General features: G+C 28.0%; 2 protein-coding genes and 1 long non-coding RNA gene across 3 annotated transcripts; all 3 read left to right on the top strand.

Moving 5' to 3' along the window:
- Positions 1 to 2113: 2113 nt before the first annotated feature.
- Positions 2114 to 4484, top strand: LOC136091615 (uncharacterized). The gene is made up of 2 exons (XR_010644122.1): positions 2114 to 4239; positions 4317 to 4484. It is a non-coding gene; the product is annotated as an uncharacterized LOC136091615 (long non-coding RNA).
- A 10135-nt stretch (positions 4485 to 14619) lies between these two features.
- LOC100214507 (GPI-anchor transamidase) lies at positions 14620 to 15841 on the top strand. The gene has a single exon (XM_065819322.1). The coding sequence runs from the start codon at positions 14742 to 14744 to the stop codon at positions 15744 to 15746; it is 1005 nt and encodes a 334-aa protein (XP_065675394.1). The 5' UTR covers positions 14620 to 14741; the 3' UTR covers positions 15747 to 15841.
- A 3195-nt stretch (positions 15842 to 19036) lies between these two features.
- LOC100212180 (molybdate-anion transporter) lies at positions 19037 to 20350 on the top strand. Its single transcript, XM_065819548.1, has one exon. The coding sequence runs from the start codon at positions 19037 to 19039 to the stop codon at positions 20348 to 20350; it is 1314 nt and encodes a 437-aa protein (XP_065675620.1).
- Positions 20351 to 20895: the final 545 nt, after the last annotated feature.

Genomic DNA, 20895 nt, shown 5'->3' with positions numbered 1-20895 from the left:
AATACGACTTATCTGAAAGAACATCTAAGACTACTGATCATGATTATTCTTTTATTACTAATATTTCATTGCTAACTGAGTATAAAAAAGCAGCAATTTCTTATATATCTGGCTTCGTGGTTAAAATGGCAAAAAAAAAAATATTTTGTATGTTATGTTGTGATGCACTTGGTTCAAAACAATATGCTCCAGAATCCAATTTTCTTAAAGTAAAGGACAATGGTGGACTTATGAAACCAACAAAAGATGTTATTACTGTTTGTGAAGAAACTGAAAAAAAAATTAGAATAATGCTAGCAACAATTCCTGGAAAACTGCCACAGTCCAAAAATATCCCAGAAGTTATATCTATTACAGTTTTAGAAAGTTTAGGATCTGTTATATTTAGAGACTTGCATGAACATATGTTTGATACTGGTATTAATGAAAACCATGTTTTTAAATTAATCAAAATAATTTCTCAATGCTATTGCAAAGTCAGACTTTATGATCTGGGAAAACAAGCTACTGAGAAAATGTCAGGGAAAAATATTAGAAAAACACTAAGTAAATTGGTATTATTTAATCATCAATAACAACAACTTTTACAAACACAAAACTATCTAATATCATAAATAGTAACGTAATATATATATATATATATATATATATATATATATATATATATATATATATATATATATATATATATATATATATATATATATATATATATATATATATATATATATATATATATATATATATATATATATATATATATATATATATATATATATAATCTGTTATTAACAACAATAAATAGAATGCTTTTCAACTTATGTATTTTAGTAAAAAAGTTGAAAAGATTATTTACTTACATTTAGGAGTATTACATTTTCAACTTGTACTTATAATCATAATTTTTGAATATCAACATAAGAATCTAGATAAATTATCTAAAGAATACGATCATTCGTTAGACATTTTACAACAGATTTTTACTATTTTGTTGATATTGCTTTTTTTTCCTTCTAATTTCTAGATACTTTCAATCCTTTTCTTTCCTTCTTCTTTCTTTTGGTTTCTTTTCCTAGAATTTCAAGCGCATCATAACAAATCGTGGGTCCTCACAATATGGCCGCCAAAATATTTTTTCGGCTTCAATTTCGATATAAGAGATGCGCTATCCAGTTATAATATAGATCAGTGGTTAAATAAGTAGACAAACAGTTCTGCGCATGCGTAAAAACGCTAAAACACTTAAAACTGGGATCCTAAAACCCAGCGTTAAATAAGTAACATTGCTTATAAACAAAAAAGATGGCTGACCACGATTACTCTGTTGAAGATGTTAAAAATATCTTTATGATGGAACAATTAAGAAATGTATGAGTTTAAAACAGCGTAAATCATTTCTAAAATATGCTAAAAAATTTCAGTTTACTGGTATGTATTAATATTAAGAGTAATTTTGTATTTGGACTTTAACTTTTTTTGAAGATTTAGAATTTAATCTGAGATAAAATGTAAACATAGTATACAAATGTAAACATTTGCGTATAATTTATATACGATTGTAAAGGTTGCAGTTATAATTCTGCAAATGAATAATCTTCAAATGAACATATACAAAAATAACCGTTGCATACACGTTTTGCATACACATGTCACATGTGTTTACCAATGTTTACATGTGTTGTAAACGTTGGCATACAATTTATATACGATTCTAAACATTACAGAAATAGTTATGCAATGAATAATATTGCATAAACTTCTACAAATACTCAAAAGTAACCATTGCATACACCTTTGGCATGCAAATGTAAACACTGCAAACAAAATTCTGCAAACTAGTCTTCAAATGAACATTTATTGAAATAGTTTGATAAAAGTGTGGAAACATTTGTTTTTTATATTTTTCACTTAGATGGAAGGCTGTACTATGTAACTGCTTCTAGTAAGCTGCAATTTCTTTTAACAGACGAAGAAAAAAAACATGCTTTTAACTTAAAAGCATGTTTTTCTTCTTCGTCTGTTCATGTCTGTTGCATGTTTTTTTTCTTCGTCCAAAATAAGCTCCATGATTAGAGTCGTGCACATCTCTAAAACTTTTAGAGATGTGCACGACTCTAATCATGGAGCTTATTATGGCCTTAAACACAAAACTTAAGCTAAAAAGTGTATTTTATTAGCTAGGTAACAGGGTTAAATATTTCAATTGATATATTTTTTATCAAATTTTCTTATATAATAATTGTCTTCTTTGCATTAAAAATGATTTTCAACATGGTTCATTTTCTAACTTAATGTAATTGTAATTATAATAGTAAATTTTTCCAGTACAAAATGCTTATCATATTGTTTGCATAATGTTATCTAGCTATGGTTAGTGATATTACAAAATGGGTGAATAAATGCGACAAGTGCCAGTGCATGGAGAAGATTAAAATTTGTGCTCCGGTACTGAAACCAATTAAGGTCATCTAATTGTGGGAGTTTTTAGGTATAGACCTCATTGGTCCTCTTCCGCTTACAACACAAGGTAATAAATACATTTTAACTGTTACTGACCTTTGGAGTAAGCATGTCGGCGTATTTTCAATACCAGAAAAATCTGCTTTTTTTGTTTCTAAGAGTCTTGTTACTTTGTTTTATCAATTTGGCCCTCCAAAAAAAATACTATCAGACCAAGGTAGAGAATTTTTAAATAGCTTGAATGAATTTTTAAATAGCTTGAATGAATTTTTATTTTCTACTTTCAATGTAAGGCATTTAATAACACCTGCTTATCATCCACAAACAAATGGACAGGATGAGAGAACAAATCAGATTAATTAAGCGAGATCTTTCAAAAGTAGCTAAAGAATCCCAAGATAATTGGGATACTTTATTAGAACCAGTATTGTTTGGTCTCCATACATGTGTACAATCTTCAACTAAGTTCACTCCATTTTTAATGTTTGGTAGGACATTGCAGAAAGTAATGCAACTGAATCACAGATTCAAGAAATAATTGATTCCAGTATTGTAGTTCATGTCATAGTGAATAATATCTATATTGCACAAAAAAAAAATGCAATAGTACAATGATAAAACACATTTAAAAGGTTTTAAGTCATTTAATTTTAAAATAGGTGGCAAGGTTTTAGTGAAAAATTACAAAAAGATATGTCGCAAAGGTAACTATATGGAGCATGATTGTCTCGGACCTGCTATAATTACCGACTTTAAGCCAACTGAAGCTGTTGTGTCTCTTAATGGTAAAGTTTGGAAATCAGCTGTAGCTATCCCCAATATGAAGCCTTACTTCGAAGAAAATCTAAGTTTTATCTCTTCAAATATTTTAAAAGTACACAATTATTGTTTGCAAATAAACGAAAAACCATGTGATGAAAATACAAACTCTACTTCCACAGCGTTAAAGATTACATCCACATTAATGTATGATTTAGAAAGAAAGAAAATAAAAGTTAGTGAAGTGATTTTCCTACGTCTCCTAGCAATTATAATACTAATAATAACTATAGTAATAGTAACTATATTTATAGTAACAAAATTTTATCAGTTAAAGAAGAGAAGCCAGTTGATAGTGTTGTAGAAAGTGTTAAATCTGATAGTATAATTTTTATGACATAATACACATAAAAAAGTTTTTTTGTTTTCTATCGTCAGTTTGTTTATGTATCTTATGTTTTAGTTAATAATTTAGTTTATTTTTGTTATTTAATATATTTAAATCTTTAGTTACTAAGTTAATTATTTATTTTATGTTTGTATATGTCTTATAGTCGTTTAAACTTATATAATTGGTTAATTTAGGTCAACTATTGCTTCTTCTTTATTTCGATTTGTTTTGCTTACTTTGTAGTTTATTTTTTATTCTTATCAGTTATTTATTATATCAATTAGGATTATTGATATATAGTTAATAGCTACTGTTATTAAACTCTTTACTTACAAGTGTTTGTTTTTGTAGCAGTTAACTATAAGTTCTTCTACTACGACAAGAGTAATGTTTAAAAATATGCTTATTTTATTTCTAATTTTAATGAGATATTTGATCAATTTATTATAGAATATTGTAATAGTTTAGACTATTCTGGCTTGTAAATGGCGTGACTGTTTTAGCATTTTTAACATTTATACATTTCAAAGATTTAAATTTTTATGGCACAAATTTAGAGTTCATTTTGTAAATAAATTCATTAACATATATTGATCAATGCAGTTGTTAAGTACTTTTCACAAAAGCAGGTATTTATTATTTAATTTTTTTTTCACTGCATTTTTATTATACAATTTATGTCATACTATATTTCTATATTATATAGGCTTGTAATTCCATGTGGAAAATCGAATTTCTTCCCAAAATGTCCAAGTTTCAACCAAGTTAAATTTTTTCAAAAGGACACAGAAACCATGTTATTTTATTTTGTTATTTATATTGTGTAAGAATTTTTTGATCTTTTTTTCAAAATAAAGTTTTAGTTTAGCATGAAGTGTGTTGTTTCTTTAATATCTTTTTAACTTAAAACATCACATAAGTAAGAAATACTAAATTATTGTGCTATATACATAACACCGCTAAAATCGTCGAATAACAACCGTCTAGGTTGTTATTAAACAGTAGTGCAATAGTGGTGTAGTGGTAGAGCGCTCGCCTCATAATGGAGAAGTTCCAAGTTCGATTACCACCACGCCCCTAGTAGTACCATGCTCAACTTGTTTTTCCGCAAAACAGCCTTGTCCGTCATGGTTTGTGTTTCGGTGTTATAAAGTTCATAGAGGGTTGTAACCTCAACTAAAGTTGCCTCCTCGACTGTAGTGGCTTTCTCGGCCTTGGGAAGTTAAATTAACACACACAAAAAAGCTAGACACTAATTAATAAATCCTCTTCTTTTCTTCTGTGAAAATATCAGAATACTTTTCTTACTATTTATGTGCGTGCGATCATGTAACAATTACTTTTAATCAAAAAATTTAGTTGTTAGTGAGAACTTTTCTTTAATTTAAATTTAAAATAAGTACAATTGTGAGATATAATTTAACGTGAAACATTTTGCTAAAATGCGCAGTTAAATTATTTAGCAATTACAGTAAATTTGCTCGTGAGTTTACTATTTTATTTGATATCATTAGAGTATGTCTTTTATTTTAGTGTACTTATCCAGTAAGTGACTAAGAAAAGAAAAAAATTTTTCTTAAAAACATTCTTCTTGCCATACTATACTAAAAAGATATAAACTTGAGTTAAATATTATTAAAAGTAGTAAACTATCGCTATAAAAATGCCGTGAAATAACAATTCGCTTGACTTAAAGTTCGTTTAACGTAAGTTTTTATTAATTTGTTTGTCTGGGTTAACAAAAAATGCCTCGACTGTTTAATTTGTCTACTTATTTAACGGTCTACCTATTTAACGTGACTTGATACGTTAAATAAGTATCATGGCTTACTATATAACAGGCCTTCCCAACGCGCGGCTAGCGTAAAAAACTGGATAGTTTTATATTTGAAAAACTAACAAGCAGTTAACAACAATTATAATTATAAAACATTAATAAATAATTATTATAAAATTAACAAAAAAGTTTTTATTTAAAATTTTTTTTAATAAAATTAATTTAAGTTGAATATATATATATACATAAGTTTAATATTTTTATAAAATTTACAATAACTAAACACCCGTAATTGTTTTAACTAACTTCCAAATTTAAAAAAAAAAGTTAGTTGAGAGGTGAAGGATTAGGCAAAGGATTTAATTTAGTATTTAAAAAATGGTTCGTCGATGTTGTGTAACAAATTGCAATGGCAATTATAATCCTCAGAATAGAGTTAAAACATTTAGACTTCCAAGAAACATTAAAGAACGAAAACGTTGGATTGTTATAATACCAAGAGATAATGTTCCTGATACTAATAACACCGTAGTATGTGAAAGACATTGGCCAAAAAATTATTCAACTGTTACTGATTATGGAAAACTGAGACCTCGTGATGCTCCGTCAGTATTTGATTGTATAAAGCCAAGCTTAGTTCCTACTGTACCCATGTCACTTAGAAAAACATCAAAAAGTCTTAATAGTGTTCGCTGGCAAGAAGAGGACGAGTTAGCAATATTTAATTCATAAGAAAAAATAGAAAGTAATAATGTTTTATATGAAAAGTTAAAAACTAATGAATTTAATTTTGCTATTATTAGTTATTTATGCAATGAAATATTATATATTCAGTCTTCAGACTTTTTAAAGGAAAGTGCTATTGCTAGATTTCTTCTTTGCATATATAAAGATCTCACTTTTGAAGCATTTCATTGTGGAGTTAAAATTAGTGTTATGACTTTATCATCTAACCGAGTTTATATTATGAACAAATTTTCTCATATCCAAGAAGCATTAAGATTTTTAAATTGTTGTGAAATAACACCCAAAAAAGAAGTTGTATATCAACAAATTTTGTCAATGAATAAAACATGTATTGGGGGAAAAAAGTATCCAATTGAAACAATTGTGCGAGCATTTGAGTACTTTTCTCTTTCACGATCAGCCTACAATCGCATCAGAGAAGGTTTTGAACTTCCAAGTTTACGTACTTTAGGAAGAATTACATCTAAATGTAAATCTTTAGATGATACCACTTATATCAGACATATTTTCTCTAATCTTAGAGATGATAGACAAAAAACATGCATTTTACTTCTTGATGAGGTTTATGTTAAACCAATGTTGCAGTATCATGGTGGCATAGTATTTGGTAAATCAGTTAATAAACCTCATCTCTTAGCAAACACAGTACTGAGCTTTTTGGTTGTAACATTGTTTAATGGACCAAAATTTCTTTACAAAATGTTATCAGTCAGAGAACTTGATGCTGAGTTTCTTTATGAACAGACAACCCTGATTCTTGATGCAATTAAAAATAATGGGGGCAATATTGTTGCTATTGTCTGTGATGGTAACAGAGTCAATCAGAAGTTTTATAACTTTTTTTAAAAAAAAGGAGGATGGTGTACTAAAGATAATTTATTTATTTTATTATATTTTAGTTTTTTTGTTATTAAACAAAATCTTGTACTATGTATTTTTAAAACGCATAGCAACACATATAGCAATATACTGGCAACCAAAAAATTATTTATATCATCCTATCCTTAACTCATTTGAATTATATTTTATGAAATATGAATGTTATGTATACTTTGCTTTATTTTTTATGCAAATTATGAACACTTTTAGTCATGCTTTCAAGTACTAAAGATAATATTTTTCTTTTATTTGATTATGTTCATTTATTAAAAAGTATACGTAATAACTGGATCACAGAAAAAACTCAAGAACTTGAATTTTATATTGACGGAGAAAAAAAAATAGCACAGTGGGTTGATATTATTAATTTGTATAAGCTTGAAACGAAAAACATTGTCAAAATATCTAAATTAACAGAAGTTTCTGTTTATCCAAATCCAATTAAAAGACAAAAAGTTATCACTTGTCTGCAAGTGTTTTGCGATGAAACATTGTCAGCATTAAAAAGTCATCCAGACCTGCGTGAAAATGAAGGGACAATTATTTTCATCTCTAAAGTCGTTGAATTTTGGAAAATTTGTAATGTTCACAGTCCATATGCAGACATTTGTTTGAAAGATTCTAATCGAGCTGCTATTGCTTCTGCTAATGATGACCATTTAAGCAAACTTTCTGCAATGGGTGATTTTGCAATACAAATGAAAAAAATAGATAATTGTTTATAACAGGTCTGAGCTAATTGTTTAGCTCAGACCTGTTGTGGTTTGGTTCAGTTGTCAAAATATCTTTTAGATACAACTCATCAGTATGTATTATTAGGCAACTTTACAACAGATCCATTAGAAAAGCTCTTTGGAAAATTAAGACAAGGCTCAGGAGGAACTTATTTTATTTCCGTTCAACAAGTTCTTGAAAAAGTAACTATATATCGTACTAAGTTGCTATTAAAGTTTGAGAAAAGTTCAGATGTGTTAGCCAATCTTGGTTCAGATCACTCTTGTCCAAAATGTAAATCTTTACCAAGCGAGGGTATTTGCAACGTTATTGACAATTTACCTGCTCTGTGTGATTCATTGACTGTTGGTATTAAAATGTCATTAGTTTATATTGCTGGGTACATTATTTGTGAAGATGAAAATCCAGATGACAACTTTTATTTTTATGAAGCCTATGGAAATTTTGTAAAGGACGTAAATCGAGGAAGTTTAACAATTCCTGGTGACAAAGTCTGTCAATGGGCAACTTACTGTTACATTCTTTTTTATGAAGTATATAATGACACTTGTCGGTCATCACTGTGTAACCTCCTTATGATGCTATCAGAATTTTATTCATTAGGTATGCAAAGACATCATGGATTAACAATGACCAATATTTTATTTAATAATTATTGTCGACTCTATTCACCTCGCTCCCACAAGGAGCCAAAGCAGAAGTTGATAAAACTCAACGCAAAGTAAAATTTTTGCAACGTTTTTAACAAAAACTGTAAAAGAGTGTTTAGTAAAATATCTAAAAAGCTTGTATTATAAACTTTTTATTCTCTAAAGATTTTATCTCTTTTTTCTCAAAAATTTATTTTTAATACTTAAAAAACCCATTAATAAATTTTGTGGTAAATGCTAATATGAAATTATAGCAAAATATAAATCTATATATACTAAATTGTTTAAACATAATTAGTTTTAGATACATTTAAGTTAATTTAAAATTTTTATAAATGTTATTCGTTAGTTATATTACAATGTTAGTTAAAAACAAAATTAAAAAAAAAAAGACTAATAAATTCATCTTTTCACTTTTTATAAGTTGATTTTAGTAGATATATCATACAAATATTATATTCATGCGAAAATCACCTAACTGAAAATGTAAACTACTGCAAAGTAACATTTTTAATCTTGCCTCCAGTTTTTTACCCAAGCCGCGCGTTGACAAGGCCTGTTATATAGTAAGCCATGATAAGTATCCGTGAACTAACGCATGCGCAGAATATCATTTTGGCTACTTATTTAACGATCTACTTATTTAACGTGACACCGGAGCAAATTGTCTTAGACGGACGGATAGGACAAACTAGGACGTTCTACTCCGGAGTAAAATGTCCGATCGGACAACTACTCTGCGGACAGTTTTCTCCGTGACAGTACCTTAAACAAAGAAAACTAATAACAAAGAAGCAGCTACTGGCTTGGATGCTTAGATATAGTAAAATTTAGTAAAAAAGTTCCCTGTTTTGACATTGCTTTGAACGTTGCTAGGGGTTAAAAAGTTACCCTGCTAAAATAAAAATGTCATTTTAGGTCGTTTTTTTTTGTTTTTTTTGTTAGAAGATATTTATATTTTTGGATTTTACAATAGTATGTTTTAAGGTGGTTCACCTGTAAAAAAAAGAGGCACAAAATTCAAAAAAAAATTGTTTTTTCTATGTTGGATGATTTTTGTACAAAATTTATTCAGCTTTCTTATTGTGAAAAAAAAAGTTTAAAATATATTTTAGTTTTTTTGTTATTAAACAAAATCTTTTACTATGTATTTTTAAAACGCATAGCAACGCATATAGCAATATACTGGCAACCAAAAAATTATTTATATCATCCTATCCTTAACTCATTTGAATTATATTTTTTGAAATATGAATGTTATGTATACTTTGCTTTATTTTTTATGCAAATTATGAACACTTTTAGTCATGCTTTCAAGTAACAAAAGCACATTTTTTAAGATTAAAAATAAGACTTTCAGTTGTTCTTTGAGTTGCTTTGAGTTTCATCTCAGCTTAATATATATTTGTTATACAAACGTTTCATGCTAGGAATATGGAGATTGTGAAACTTTCTAACAAACAGAACTTTGTGCGTTTAAAAAAGAAAAAGTTTCATGGAAATCAATTCAAAAAAGCAGAATGTTGTGTCTGTTCAACACGAGGTAGCCTCTTCAAGTGGAAAAAAATTAGTTGGAAAAAAATATCAATGCAATGACACAAGCAAAAGTATTAATAACAATGAAAATTATTTATGTATTATAAACTTCTGGAATTTAAAGAATCTAGTATCAATTCTAAAATGCCCTGAGTGTAACAGTACAATAACGTTAACAGATAACCTAACATCTCGAAAGGGTTTTTGTCATTTATTCAAAATTAGTTGTACTTGTTGTGATTGGAATGAGTCTTCATACACATCAGTGAAGTGTTCAACTACAGATAAGTCTCAGGGAAAAACTGTGTTTGAAGCAAACCTATGTGCTGTTGTTGCTTTTCGTGAGATAGGAAAAGGTTTCAGTGGAATGGAGAAATTTACAAAATGCATGAATATGTTTAGTATGACAAATAATTCATTTAATTACTTACAAAAAAAAGTTGCAAAGGAATATAAAAATGTAGCCATTGTATCCATGAAAAATGCAGCTTGTAAGGAAATAGACTTTAATAATGAACCAATAAGAAGATGTATTAAAATTGATGGTGTTTGGCAAAAAAGAGGATATGTTTCATTAAATGGTTACGTGTCTGGAATCATTGCAAACAAATGTGTTGTTGTAGAAGTACTTTCTATGTTTTGTCGGGGATTTAAAATGTGGGAGAGTCGTAAAGATTCTTTGAAATATAAAACTTAGAAACTATCTCATAGTTGTTCAATCAATCATTTAAAATCTTCTCGTTCTATGGAAAGTGCTGGTGCGATAAACATTTTCAGTCGTTCCATTGAAAATTATAACATCATTTATGATAGATATCTTGGAGATGGCAATTCAAGTTCTTATAAAGAAGTTATTGATTCTCAGCCATACAAGTCTTACAATATAACACCAGAAAAACTTGAACGTGTAGGACATGCTCAAAAGCGAATGGGATCACGATTGCGCAGTGTTGTACAGTCATATAAAAGTACGAAGACCCCTTTCATGGTAGAAATAAATTGACTGAGTCTGCTATAAACAGTATGCAAAATTATTATGGTCTTGCCATAATAAAAAATTTAAGTAATGTCTATGCTATGAAGAAAGCAGTTTTTGCTATTCTTTTTCACTCAACTGAGTTTCCGGATCAAAACTTTAGACATTCATTGTGCCCACGGTCTGAAAACACATGGTGTAAATGGCAGTATGATAAAATCAAAGGAACTTCTTTCTATAAAAACAAAATATCACTACCAATGTGGATTCATGATATAATTAAGCCTATATTCTTTGATTTATCTGCTGATTCCTTGTTATTAAAATGTCTCCATGGGGAAACTCAAAATGCTAATGAATGTCTTAATTCATTAGTGTGGCAACAGTGTCCAAAATCAGTTTTTGTTACCAGAGAGGTTTTTGAAATGGCAGTATACTCTGCAGTCTTACATTTTAATGATGGAGGAAATGGTATTAGAGAAGTTTTATCATCATTTGGATGTGATGGTTTTGTAACAGCCGCTAAAACTCAGAAACAAGATATTCTTCGAATAACACGTATGGAACACAAATCTCATCAACCTGTTAAAGAACGTAGGAAAACTTTAAGAACAATAAAAAAAGTATCTTGATATTGAAAACCAGAAGGAACAACTGGGATATGAAGCTGGGGGTTTTTGATGCGTTTGTTCAACTTGTAATTGTCTAAAACTATAAAAATAATTTTAAAACTTGATTTACTTGATTTTTAGTTTTTACAATTCTTCAGAAGTTCAAAACATTGTAATTTTAGTTAAACACCTCCTTTTGACTTGAAATTTTCAGTTTGCTCATTATAGTTAAGAGATTCATTTATGCCATGGATTTATAATACTGATAATGGGAAATATTATTTTTATGCAATGTAACACGCAATAATGTTGATATTTAGTGCAATCTTTAAAAAAAAAAAAATAATATCATCACACAGGAGCATGTATTTTTAAAAACCATGGCACAAATGAGAGATAAGGTAGTTTAGAACCAGTGTGTAAATTTTTGGCACTATCTGATGTAAACATTTTTAGTTGTCCTGTGATGAAATTTTCATTTTTTTTTACACTAAAGTGTACAAAAAAGTATGGATAATCGAGGCAAATTACTTTTAACTCTTTTTCAGTTCTTCAAAATTTATTTTATTATATAAAAAAATTATCTTGGTAGAGTTTATTTTTATCAAAAAAAATTTTTTATAGGTGAACCACCTTAAGTTATGCAATTTTATATTTCACATCGAGGACCTACATTGTGAAATAAAATTATTTTTTTATTGTTGAGAAAGCCAAAATTTTGGCTATTCTCAATTGTTACGTTTTTAAACAAAAATTTGAAATGCTTTTTCAATAGGTTATAAATATAAATTCTTTTAATTTTTTTTTCTTTTTAAATTTGATTTTTTTTAGTTTTTCTTAACCACTGCTGCAGTTTATATAACAATTTATGTTTTTCATTATTAATTATCAAAGTGATGGTGATCATTGATGATGGTTGATAATTTTGATCATATTGTATCTAAAAAACTTCAGAAAAAGCAAAAAGTACAAGAAGCAAGAGTTAAAAATTTAATAAAGAACTAATAAAAAACTAATAAAGGAAATACTTTAAAAAAACAAAAAAGAAATGAGCAGTTCATACGAACATTGAATTTAATGAAATAAATAAGATCATAAAGACTTCATTGAAGTCTAAAATTTCTAAAAATAAACAAATATGCAAATAAAACAGTTTTCGTGCCAACAGCATCAAAACCTATATCTCTAGTTTCTCCACGTGCAACGCTATTTATATGTAATTAAGATGCTCCAAAAAGATCTATCGGTCTTATCTTCGAGCACCAAGGAGGAGCATTTAACCAGGAAGTTCACGCATCCGTCCTTACCAATATCGCTTATAGGCTAAAGCCGCACAGTTCCTGATAATTCCTACCTGACTGACCCAAGAACGCCACTTATATGAAGTGATTGCTCATCAAGGTAATGTGCACGCAATTTTGATACAAATTTTGAAATCTTTTAATTTTAATTTTTAAGATTAAAATGGTTAAAATGTTCATTATAAATAGTAAGCTATGATTTTCTGCTGCCTAATCTAATAAGTATAACTATGGTAGCAGTTCTTTGATTATAGTTTAGATGATTATAGTTTCATTTAAACCTTGACCAATGTTTAATAAGTCTTGATGAGCAGTTTCAACAGTTTTTTTCACTATAGGTCATTTGCGAATATAAAATCTTTAATGTGGTAGAAGACGGTGTGAGTTTTGGGTGTTACGTTTGCACCAGTTATCAATAAATAACTTCTTTTTGAAATTTTCAATCATTTCAACAAAATCCGGCTAAAGGATAAATCCAAAGCAAGCTTTTATAACTAAATTGAAACTTTTGAATGCTTCAGTTATGTGAAAAATGTTGGGAACTGAGTTTGTATCAGCAAATTGCTGGAACACAACCACATTTTTAATCATGGGGGCCAGTTCGAGGGAATTGAATGCAGCTTCCTGCATTGATTTCCCTCAAGCTGGCCCCCACGATATGGGCTCAGTTGAATGTGGAGGACAGCTGGCCACTTAACAGCTTCTACCAAGCATTTTTAAGTATCTTGAAAAGATAATTGACAAATCCTATAAAAAGATGCAATTCCATCATTATTATTCTGATTTTGAATTATTTCCAAAATCAGAACATTGTCAGGCCCACTGAAAAATAACTTTTGAATGACATTGTTAAACAACTTTGCACAAACAACAACCCCGCCAGTTTGCTAAAAAGATTCAAGGCTAGATTTGATTTAGCCCAGTGATTTGGCAAGACACTTGGGTTTTACGTCATAACATGTACAAGGGTGCATACTTCAATGGGTTTGAAGACCATAAATTATATTTGCAACTTTCATATTGCAAACCAAAATTAATTTAACTCTATTTGCATTTATCAGTGACCAGATTTTTCAATGTTGAAGTGAGTTTCTAGCAAATCTTCTGGTACTGCAACCAGAATTTGTCTTTTAACTCCAGTGTCTTTGCCAGTCCTTCGAGTAAGAAGTTGTTTTTGATATGGTGAGCTAATAGAGACAAAACTTAAGGAAACATTTACCACCATCAATTCCGAGGTAAAGAAAATATCCACCAGAAATTTTGCAATATTGAATAACATAGTTCTCATGACTTGATATATCATTGCTCATAGCAACAACCCAAACTGTATCCAATAGATGTATCAGTTGTCACTGATACCTCTATTGGATGGTGCATTTGGATATTGCTTCTGCACTTTCATAGGTATTTAAATAGCCAATTGGAAAACCAAATTTTCTTTAAACCTAAAGCATTTCTGTTATTAAAGCTTAAATTTAGTAATAAATTTTTTTAGATTTCTATTCTACTTTTATATTAAAGAAATAAAATTAGTTGTAAAGTTCACAAAATAAATAATTTTTTGAAGCAAATTTATTTTAAAACTTTTAAAAAGTCCGTATTTCGGTTTGAGAGAGACAGAGAGAGAAAGAGAGAGAGAGAGAGAGAGAGAGAGAGAGAGAGAGAGAGAGAGAGAGAGAGAGAGAGAGAGGATACTCATTTTTTTTTAATAAAATTAAAAAAAAATGAGTATCCTCCTCGACAGTAGTTCCCCCCTCCCCAAGAATGAATTTTTAAATAAAAAATTATCTTTGTGTTCACCGGAATTACGCTCTAGGCGGATTTAAAAAACATAATTGGGCATCGTTAATCAAAATATTGGATCGTTGCACTACTTACGTTACATCATACCTCTTGTTTAGTCGTTTTTTGAAAATATAATGTTGGTGTTTTACTTTATTCTTGTACTCTTTGGAAATACTGCAGCTGAAATCTTTAAAGGGAATCATACTAATAACTGGGCTGTGTTGGTTTGTACTTCACGATATTGGTTTAACTATCGTCACGTAGCAAACGCGTTATCAATTTATCGGAGCATTAAAAGACTTGGCATACCAGATAGTCATATTATTTTAATGTTGGGTGATGAAATGCCATGTAATCCTAGAAATCCGCGACCTGCTACTGTCTTTAATAATGCTAATCAACATATAAATGTTTACGGAAATGACGTTGAAGTAGATTATAAAGGGTATGAGGTAACTGCAGAGAATCTAGTTCGTATACTCACTGGTCGAGTAAATGGAAATGTACCCCGAAGTAAGCAATTAATTTCAGATAAAACTAGCAACGTATTAATATATTTGACAGGTCATGGAGGTGATGGTTTTCTTAAGTTTCAAGAGTCAGAGGAAATAAGTAGTATTGAGCTTGCAGATGCTTTCCATCAGATGTTCGAGAAAGGAAGATATAATGAGTTGCTTCTTCTTGCAGATACTTGTCAAGCTGCTTCTCTTTATAAAGATATATATTCTCCTAATATCTTAGCTGCTGCAAGCAGTCGTGTTGGTGAAGATTCATTATCTCATCATGATGATGCCACGTTAGGAGTTCCAATAATTGATCGCTGGACATACTATTTATTACAATTTTTAGAGAATTTAAAATCTGATACAAAAAAAACAATGCAAGATTTTTTTGATCAAACCAGTAGTTATCATCTTGTCAAATCTCATCCTACTGTAAGAAAAGATTTGTTTTCAAGACTACTAAATCAAACATTATTAACAGATTTTTTTGGTAATGTACACTCAGTTAAAATAACACCTGAGTTGAAGATTCTTGATAAATTTTCAAATGAATCAAATTTTTTTGTCAAATCAAAAAATTCCAATAAGCCACGAAAAAATCTTTCATATCAATCTCAGTCACTAGAAATCATATAAGTTTGAAAATAAATTTGATTAATAAAATTTTTTTTTCATGTTGTTGATGAGTAAAATTTTATTCAATTTTCAATGGATAAAGGTTGAATGTTTCATGTTTATTGTGTTTTTACTTTAGAACTTAAAATTATTTGTGGCAAGTTTGATTACAATGTACCAAATTGATTCAAATGTATTGTGTAACAATACATTTGGTACATTTTATTTAATATTAGAATGTGTTCTAAATTATTTTTATATTTAACTATTTATTTAACTTATATTTATACATATATATATTTACATATATGTATATGTTTATATATATATATAAATATATATATATATATATATATATATATATATATATATATATATATATATATATATATATATATATATATATATACTTATACAAATATAAAATTTATTATATTATTTATATAGTTGGTTCTAAAAACAATTTTTTTCAAAAATATCTGCAGCTCTCACTTTAATGCGTTGTATATGACAAAATAACTCTGGGTTTAAAAGTTTTTTGAATAAATAATAATTTTAGTGGTGCCTCAAGACCCTGGAACATTTAATGGGTTTTTAATATCAATTTTTAAAAATGTTTTTCAAAATTTCATTATAATTAAAAAACTTTGTAAAATGTATATTTTTTTATTTTTAGTTGAAAAATGCCATTTTGAAAATAAAAGTTTAATTAATATAAGGGATCTATGTAGCCATTGGTCAATCTATGATAAGTGCAAAATTGCTCATTTTAAGATAAGTATATTTGTTATATTTTGTTAGATCTTTTATTTGGTCAAACAATGATTGCTGTAGTTTATTACCTTCTAATACAATAATAATTTATTTTTTATTATTACACAATTTATGGCAACAAATCAAGTTTTCAAAGTCTTCTCCTGCAAAATGTCATATTTGCAGTTATTATAAATTGACCAATGGCCACAGATATGTTCAAGGGTCTTGAAGCACCCCTAAAATCACTTTTTATTAAAAAAAAACTTTTAAATCCAGTGTTGTTTTATCATATAGAACACATTAAGGTGCGAGCTGCAAATATTTTTTCAAAAAGGTTGTTTTTTGAACCACCCTAATATATATATATATATATATATATATATATATATATATATATATATATATATATATATATATATATATATATATATATATATATATATATATATATATATATTATATCAACCTTTTATTAACCTGATTATATACATATCAACCTTTGGAATTACTAAAAATTAGGTTAGCAATTTATTGCCGAATAGAGTTCAGCAAAAAATTTTTGACACAAACAAGTTAATATAAAACATAGAAACAAGATCGGCAATTTTTTGCCAACCTCAAACACTTTTAGGTTGGGGGAATCCATTTTGAATACGGACCCTAATTCCGAAGGCTGATATATATATATTTGTTCTTTGGTAATTAAATTCTCTTTCAATGCTTATTTTAAACATTTAAGCAACTTATAACATTAAAGCAATGATGTGCTTATTTCAAAAAGTTTTATTCTGTTTTTATATATATATATATATATACATATATATATATATATATATATATATATATATATATATATATATATATATATATATATATATATATATATATATATATATTTATTTTTATTTTTATTTTTTTTTGGTTGTGTTTTGGGCAGGCTATGTATTAGTGTAAAGAAAAATCTTTTTTAAGTTTTTAAGTTTTTTTCTGTTTTATAGTTTTTTTAACAGCCGTTTTTAGAAAATATTTTGAAATTCAAGAAAAATAAAAAAATTCTCTATAATAGTTTTGTTAATAACCATATTAAAAAAGATTTTTGAAATTTAAATTAGTGAAAAATCAAAAATAGTTTTTTTTTTAATAAAATATGAAACTATTCAGAAATCTTGTTTGAAAAGCTGCAACCATCTTCTCATCATCTATCAAAATTCTACACAAAAATTTATGTAGGTGGAACCAACTACTCCCTTCATCTTTTTTTTGAATTAAAAACAAAAGCATAAAGTTAAACATAAAAATAACCTTTTTTATTTAAAAATATATTTGGTTTTATTGATTAGATACAAAATGAAAACTGAAACAAGAGTGTCGAGAGAAATTTTATGCATTAATTATTTTATTTTTATATCAAATTTTTGATTTTTCTTTTAAATTTTTACATTTACATTTGATATTTTGATAAATAAATACAATTTATTTATTATTATAAATTAAAATGACTATTTTTATTTTTGAATTTTCAAAGAATTATTAAAATATTTAATGAAAAATGTGACCTTAAGCATCAAACTAGCACTCCTTATCAAAGTTTATCCTTTGTATATATAAATATATTTTGATGTATTTACCAAGCCTATCTGTTAATCCATTCTCCCTACTAGTGTCCCAATTGTTACTTTCTTGGACAAAAAGTTTATAAAGACTTAAAATAAGTTTTTATGTTTTTTACAGTATCTATCTTTGAAAGTTACAAACGATGTTCTACAATTAATATGCATATGTTTTACTTGTCAAAACATTAAGGTTATACCAGCCATAAAAAACAAATAACTTTTTGTATTTACAGAGAAAAACTTTTTTTTAACAGAATTGTTTTTTAATTTTTATGTATTTTTTGGATTTTCAACAACAACTTGTTGAAATTTATTGCTGACAATTTTTCTTTTTTATAATAGTAAATAATTTTTTTTATAAAGCTGTTAAACAATGTTTGCATTATTATTTTGTAACATTAATGTTAAATATTTGTATAAAATAATTATTATCTTGTATTCTTAGATTAATAAATGTTCCCTCCCATGTATTAACCATAATACATGGGAGGGAGCATTTATTAATTTTTACTTCTTATCAACAAAGAAACTGTATTTCAAAACTAAAAAAAAAAAAACTTCCAATGCAAACTAAGCTTTGAAATGAGAAAATTAATTGATAAAAATAAAATCACTGACAAAAAAATATCAAAAGTTCCTTCACTCACTTGTGTTTAAAGATCCCCCTCCCCTACCTCATTAAGTACCTGAGAGTAACATTAAAATTAGGGCATAATATTATATTATAAATCTTGATCCGGAAATCGGTACTGACCGGATTTTGCTAAAAACCGATTAATTGGTATCGGCAAAACAGCAGACTGATTTAATATTAAATATTTGTATAAAATAAATATAAATTGAATATACATTACATTATGGCTATTTTTGTTTAATCATCAACTAATAACTTTATTATTAAGAGTATAAACATTATTTCTTTTTAGATGAATTAGAAATATTATGTTGGTTATTGCATATATTGCATTTGTAATCCTACTTTTTATTGGTATCGTCATTGGAAAACAAGCATGGCAAAGTCGTTTACATGGAGTAGTCATTATTAATGCAACTTTTATTGAATTTCAATGGACTTACTTCTTTCCTTATTTCCTAGCTTTGATAGCGGAATGGCTGCAAGGACCATATTTGTATAAGCTATATGATGACTATGGTTTTGTGGATCCATATATTGGTATAATATATGTGTGTGGCTATTGTTCAAGTATTTTATTTGGTGCATATACAGGAATACTAATAGATAACTGGGGTCGAAAGAAAGTTTGTATTTTGTTCACGATTTTATATTCACTTAGTTGCATTGCGAACATTTCTAAAAACTTTGCAGTGTTGTGTTTAGGAAGAATTATTGGTGGGGCATCTACTGGTCTACTTTTCTCTGCATTTGATGCCTGGTATGTTTATGAACATATGCAAATTCATAAATTTCCATACGAATGGCTCGAGGATACCTTCTCAAAAGCTACTTTTTTTAATAGCATTATAGCAATTTCTGCTGGATTTTTTGCAAATTTGCTTACTGAATGGTTAGATGTAGGTGCAGTAGCTCCATTTTTACTTGCTGTTCCTTGTTTATGTGCTTCCGCTATTTTAATTCAGTTAACTTGGTCAGAGAATTTTGGGACATCAACTCGTGGCTGTAAAAGCTGTATGGATAGTTTAAAAGTAATTTTTACTACACCTGGTATTTTTTTAATAGGCTCTGTCCAAGCTATGTTTGAAAGTGTAATGTATATATTTGTGTTTTTGTGGACTCCTGTTCTTCAGCCAGCAGATCCACCATTAGGTATTGTTTTCTCTTGCTTTATGTGCTCAATTTGGATTGGTGGTATTATTTTTACGAATTTGATTAAAAAAGATATACAACCTACGATTATTGTCTTATTTGTTGTCTATGGCGTTATGTTGACAAATTTTTTAGCTGCTTTAGCATCAGCAAATCACCCTAGAACATCATTTTTGTTATTTTTAGTTACTGAAATTTTATGTGGAATATATTTTCCAGCAATGGGATCTTTACGCTCAAAATGGCTTCCCCCTGCTCTACATTCAGATATAATGAATTTGTTTAGGGTTCCGTTGAATATTATTGCTAGTGCTGTACTTCTTATTTTACACGACAGCCATTCACCACACGGAATCACGCAAATGTTTTTATTGAACTCAGCTTTGCTTTTGTGCGGAGGAATTTTTTCAGTTCTCTTACACTTCCAATATACAAACGATGAGAAAAAAGATGAATTTCAAATAGAGTAGTGAAAACGTTAGAAATGTTTCAAAACTAGAGACATACTTGTATCAAATGTGCAAATCTTATAATATTTTTAATTTTTATTTCTTTTTTCTACATTATTTAATTATTTTTGTTTTTTCTACATATGAAAAGACCTTGGAAAATCGTATATAGTAAAATCCCGGTAACATGAGTAATCAATCTAATAGAGACTTGATATTATTTCGTCTTCCTTAGCATTGCATCAATCTATTTTTGTAATTTATCTTGATTTTACCAAGTCCTTAGATTCTGTATCTCACAACAGACTAATTACAGTAAACTCGGTTATTCGAACTTATTTCATAAGAGTGAACTTATATTGACGAGTGAAACTCAAGTCGTGCATTTAGGCATATTGGAAGTGCTTCTCCAGCCCAATTGAGGCTAACAAAATTAAGTTATTTAGGTAATTTTATTGCTCTTCAAGACGTTTTTGGACGTCTTCTCGAATATTAATCTTTTAATAATCTAAAATTAAACTAATCTAAAGAAAAGTTCACTTAACAACTTCAAATTAACTATTTCA

The sequence above is a fragment of the Hydra vulgaris genome, chromosome 15 (assembly GCF_038396675.1).
Source record: "Hydra vulgaris chromosome 15, alternate assembly HydraT2T_AEP".
In the NCBI taxonomy this organism is placed as follows: Eukaryota; Metazoa; Cnidaria; class Hydrozoa; order Anthoathecata; family Hydridae; genus Hydra; species Hydra vulgaris.
This window is presented reverse-complemented; position numbering and strand designations above follow the sequence as displayed.

Coding starts and splice junctions, on each gene's coding strand:
- LOC100214507 (XM_065819322.1), top strand. CDS start 14,742: ATGTTGGTGTTTTACTTTATTCTTGTACTCTTTGGAAATACTGCAGCT.
- LOC100212180 (XM_065819548.1), top strand. CDS start 19,037: ATGTTGGTTATTGCATATATTGCATTTGTAATCCTACTTTTTATTGGT.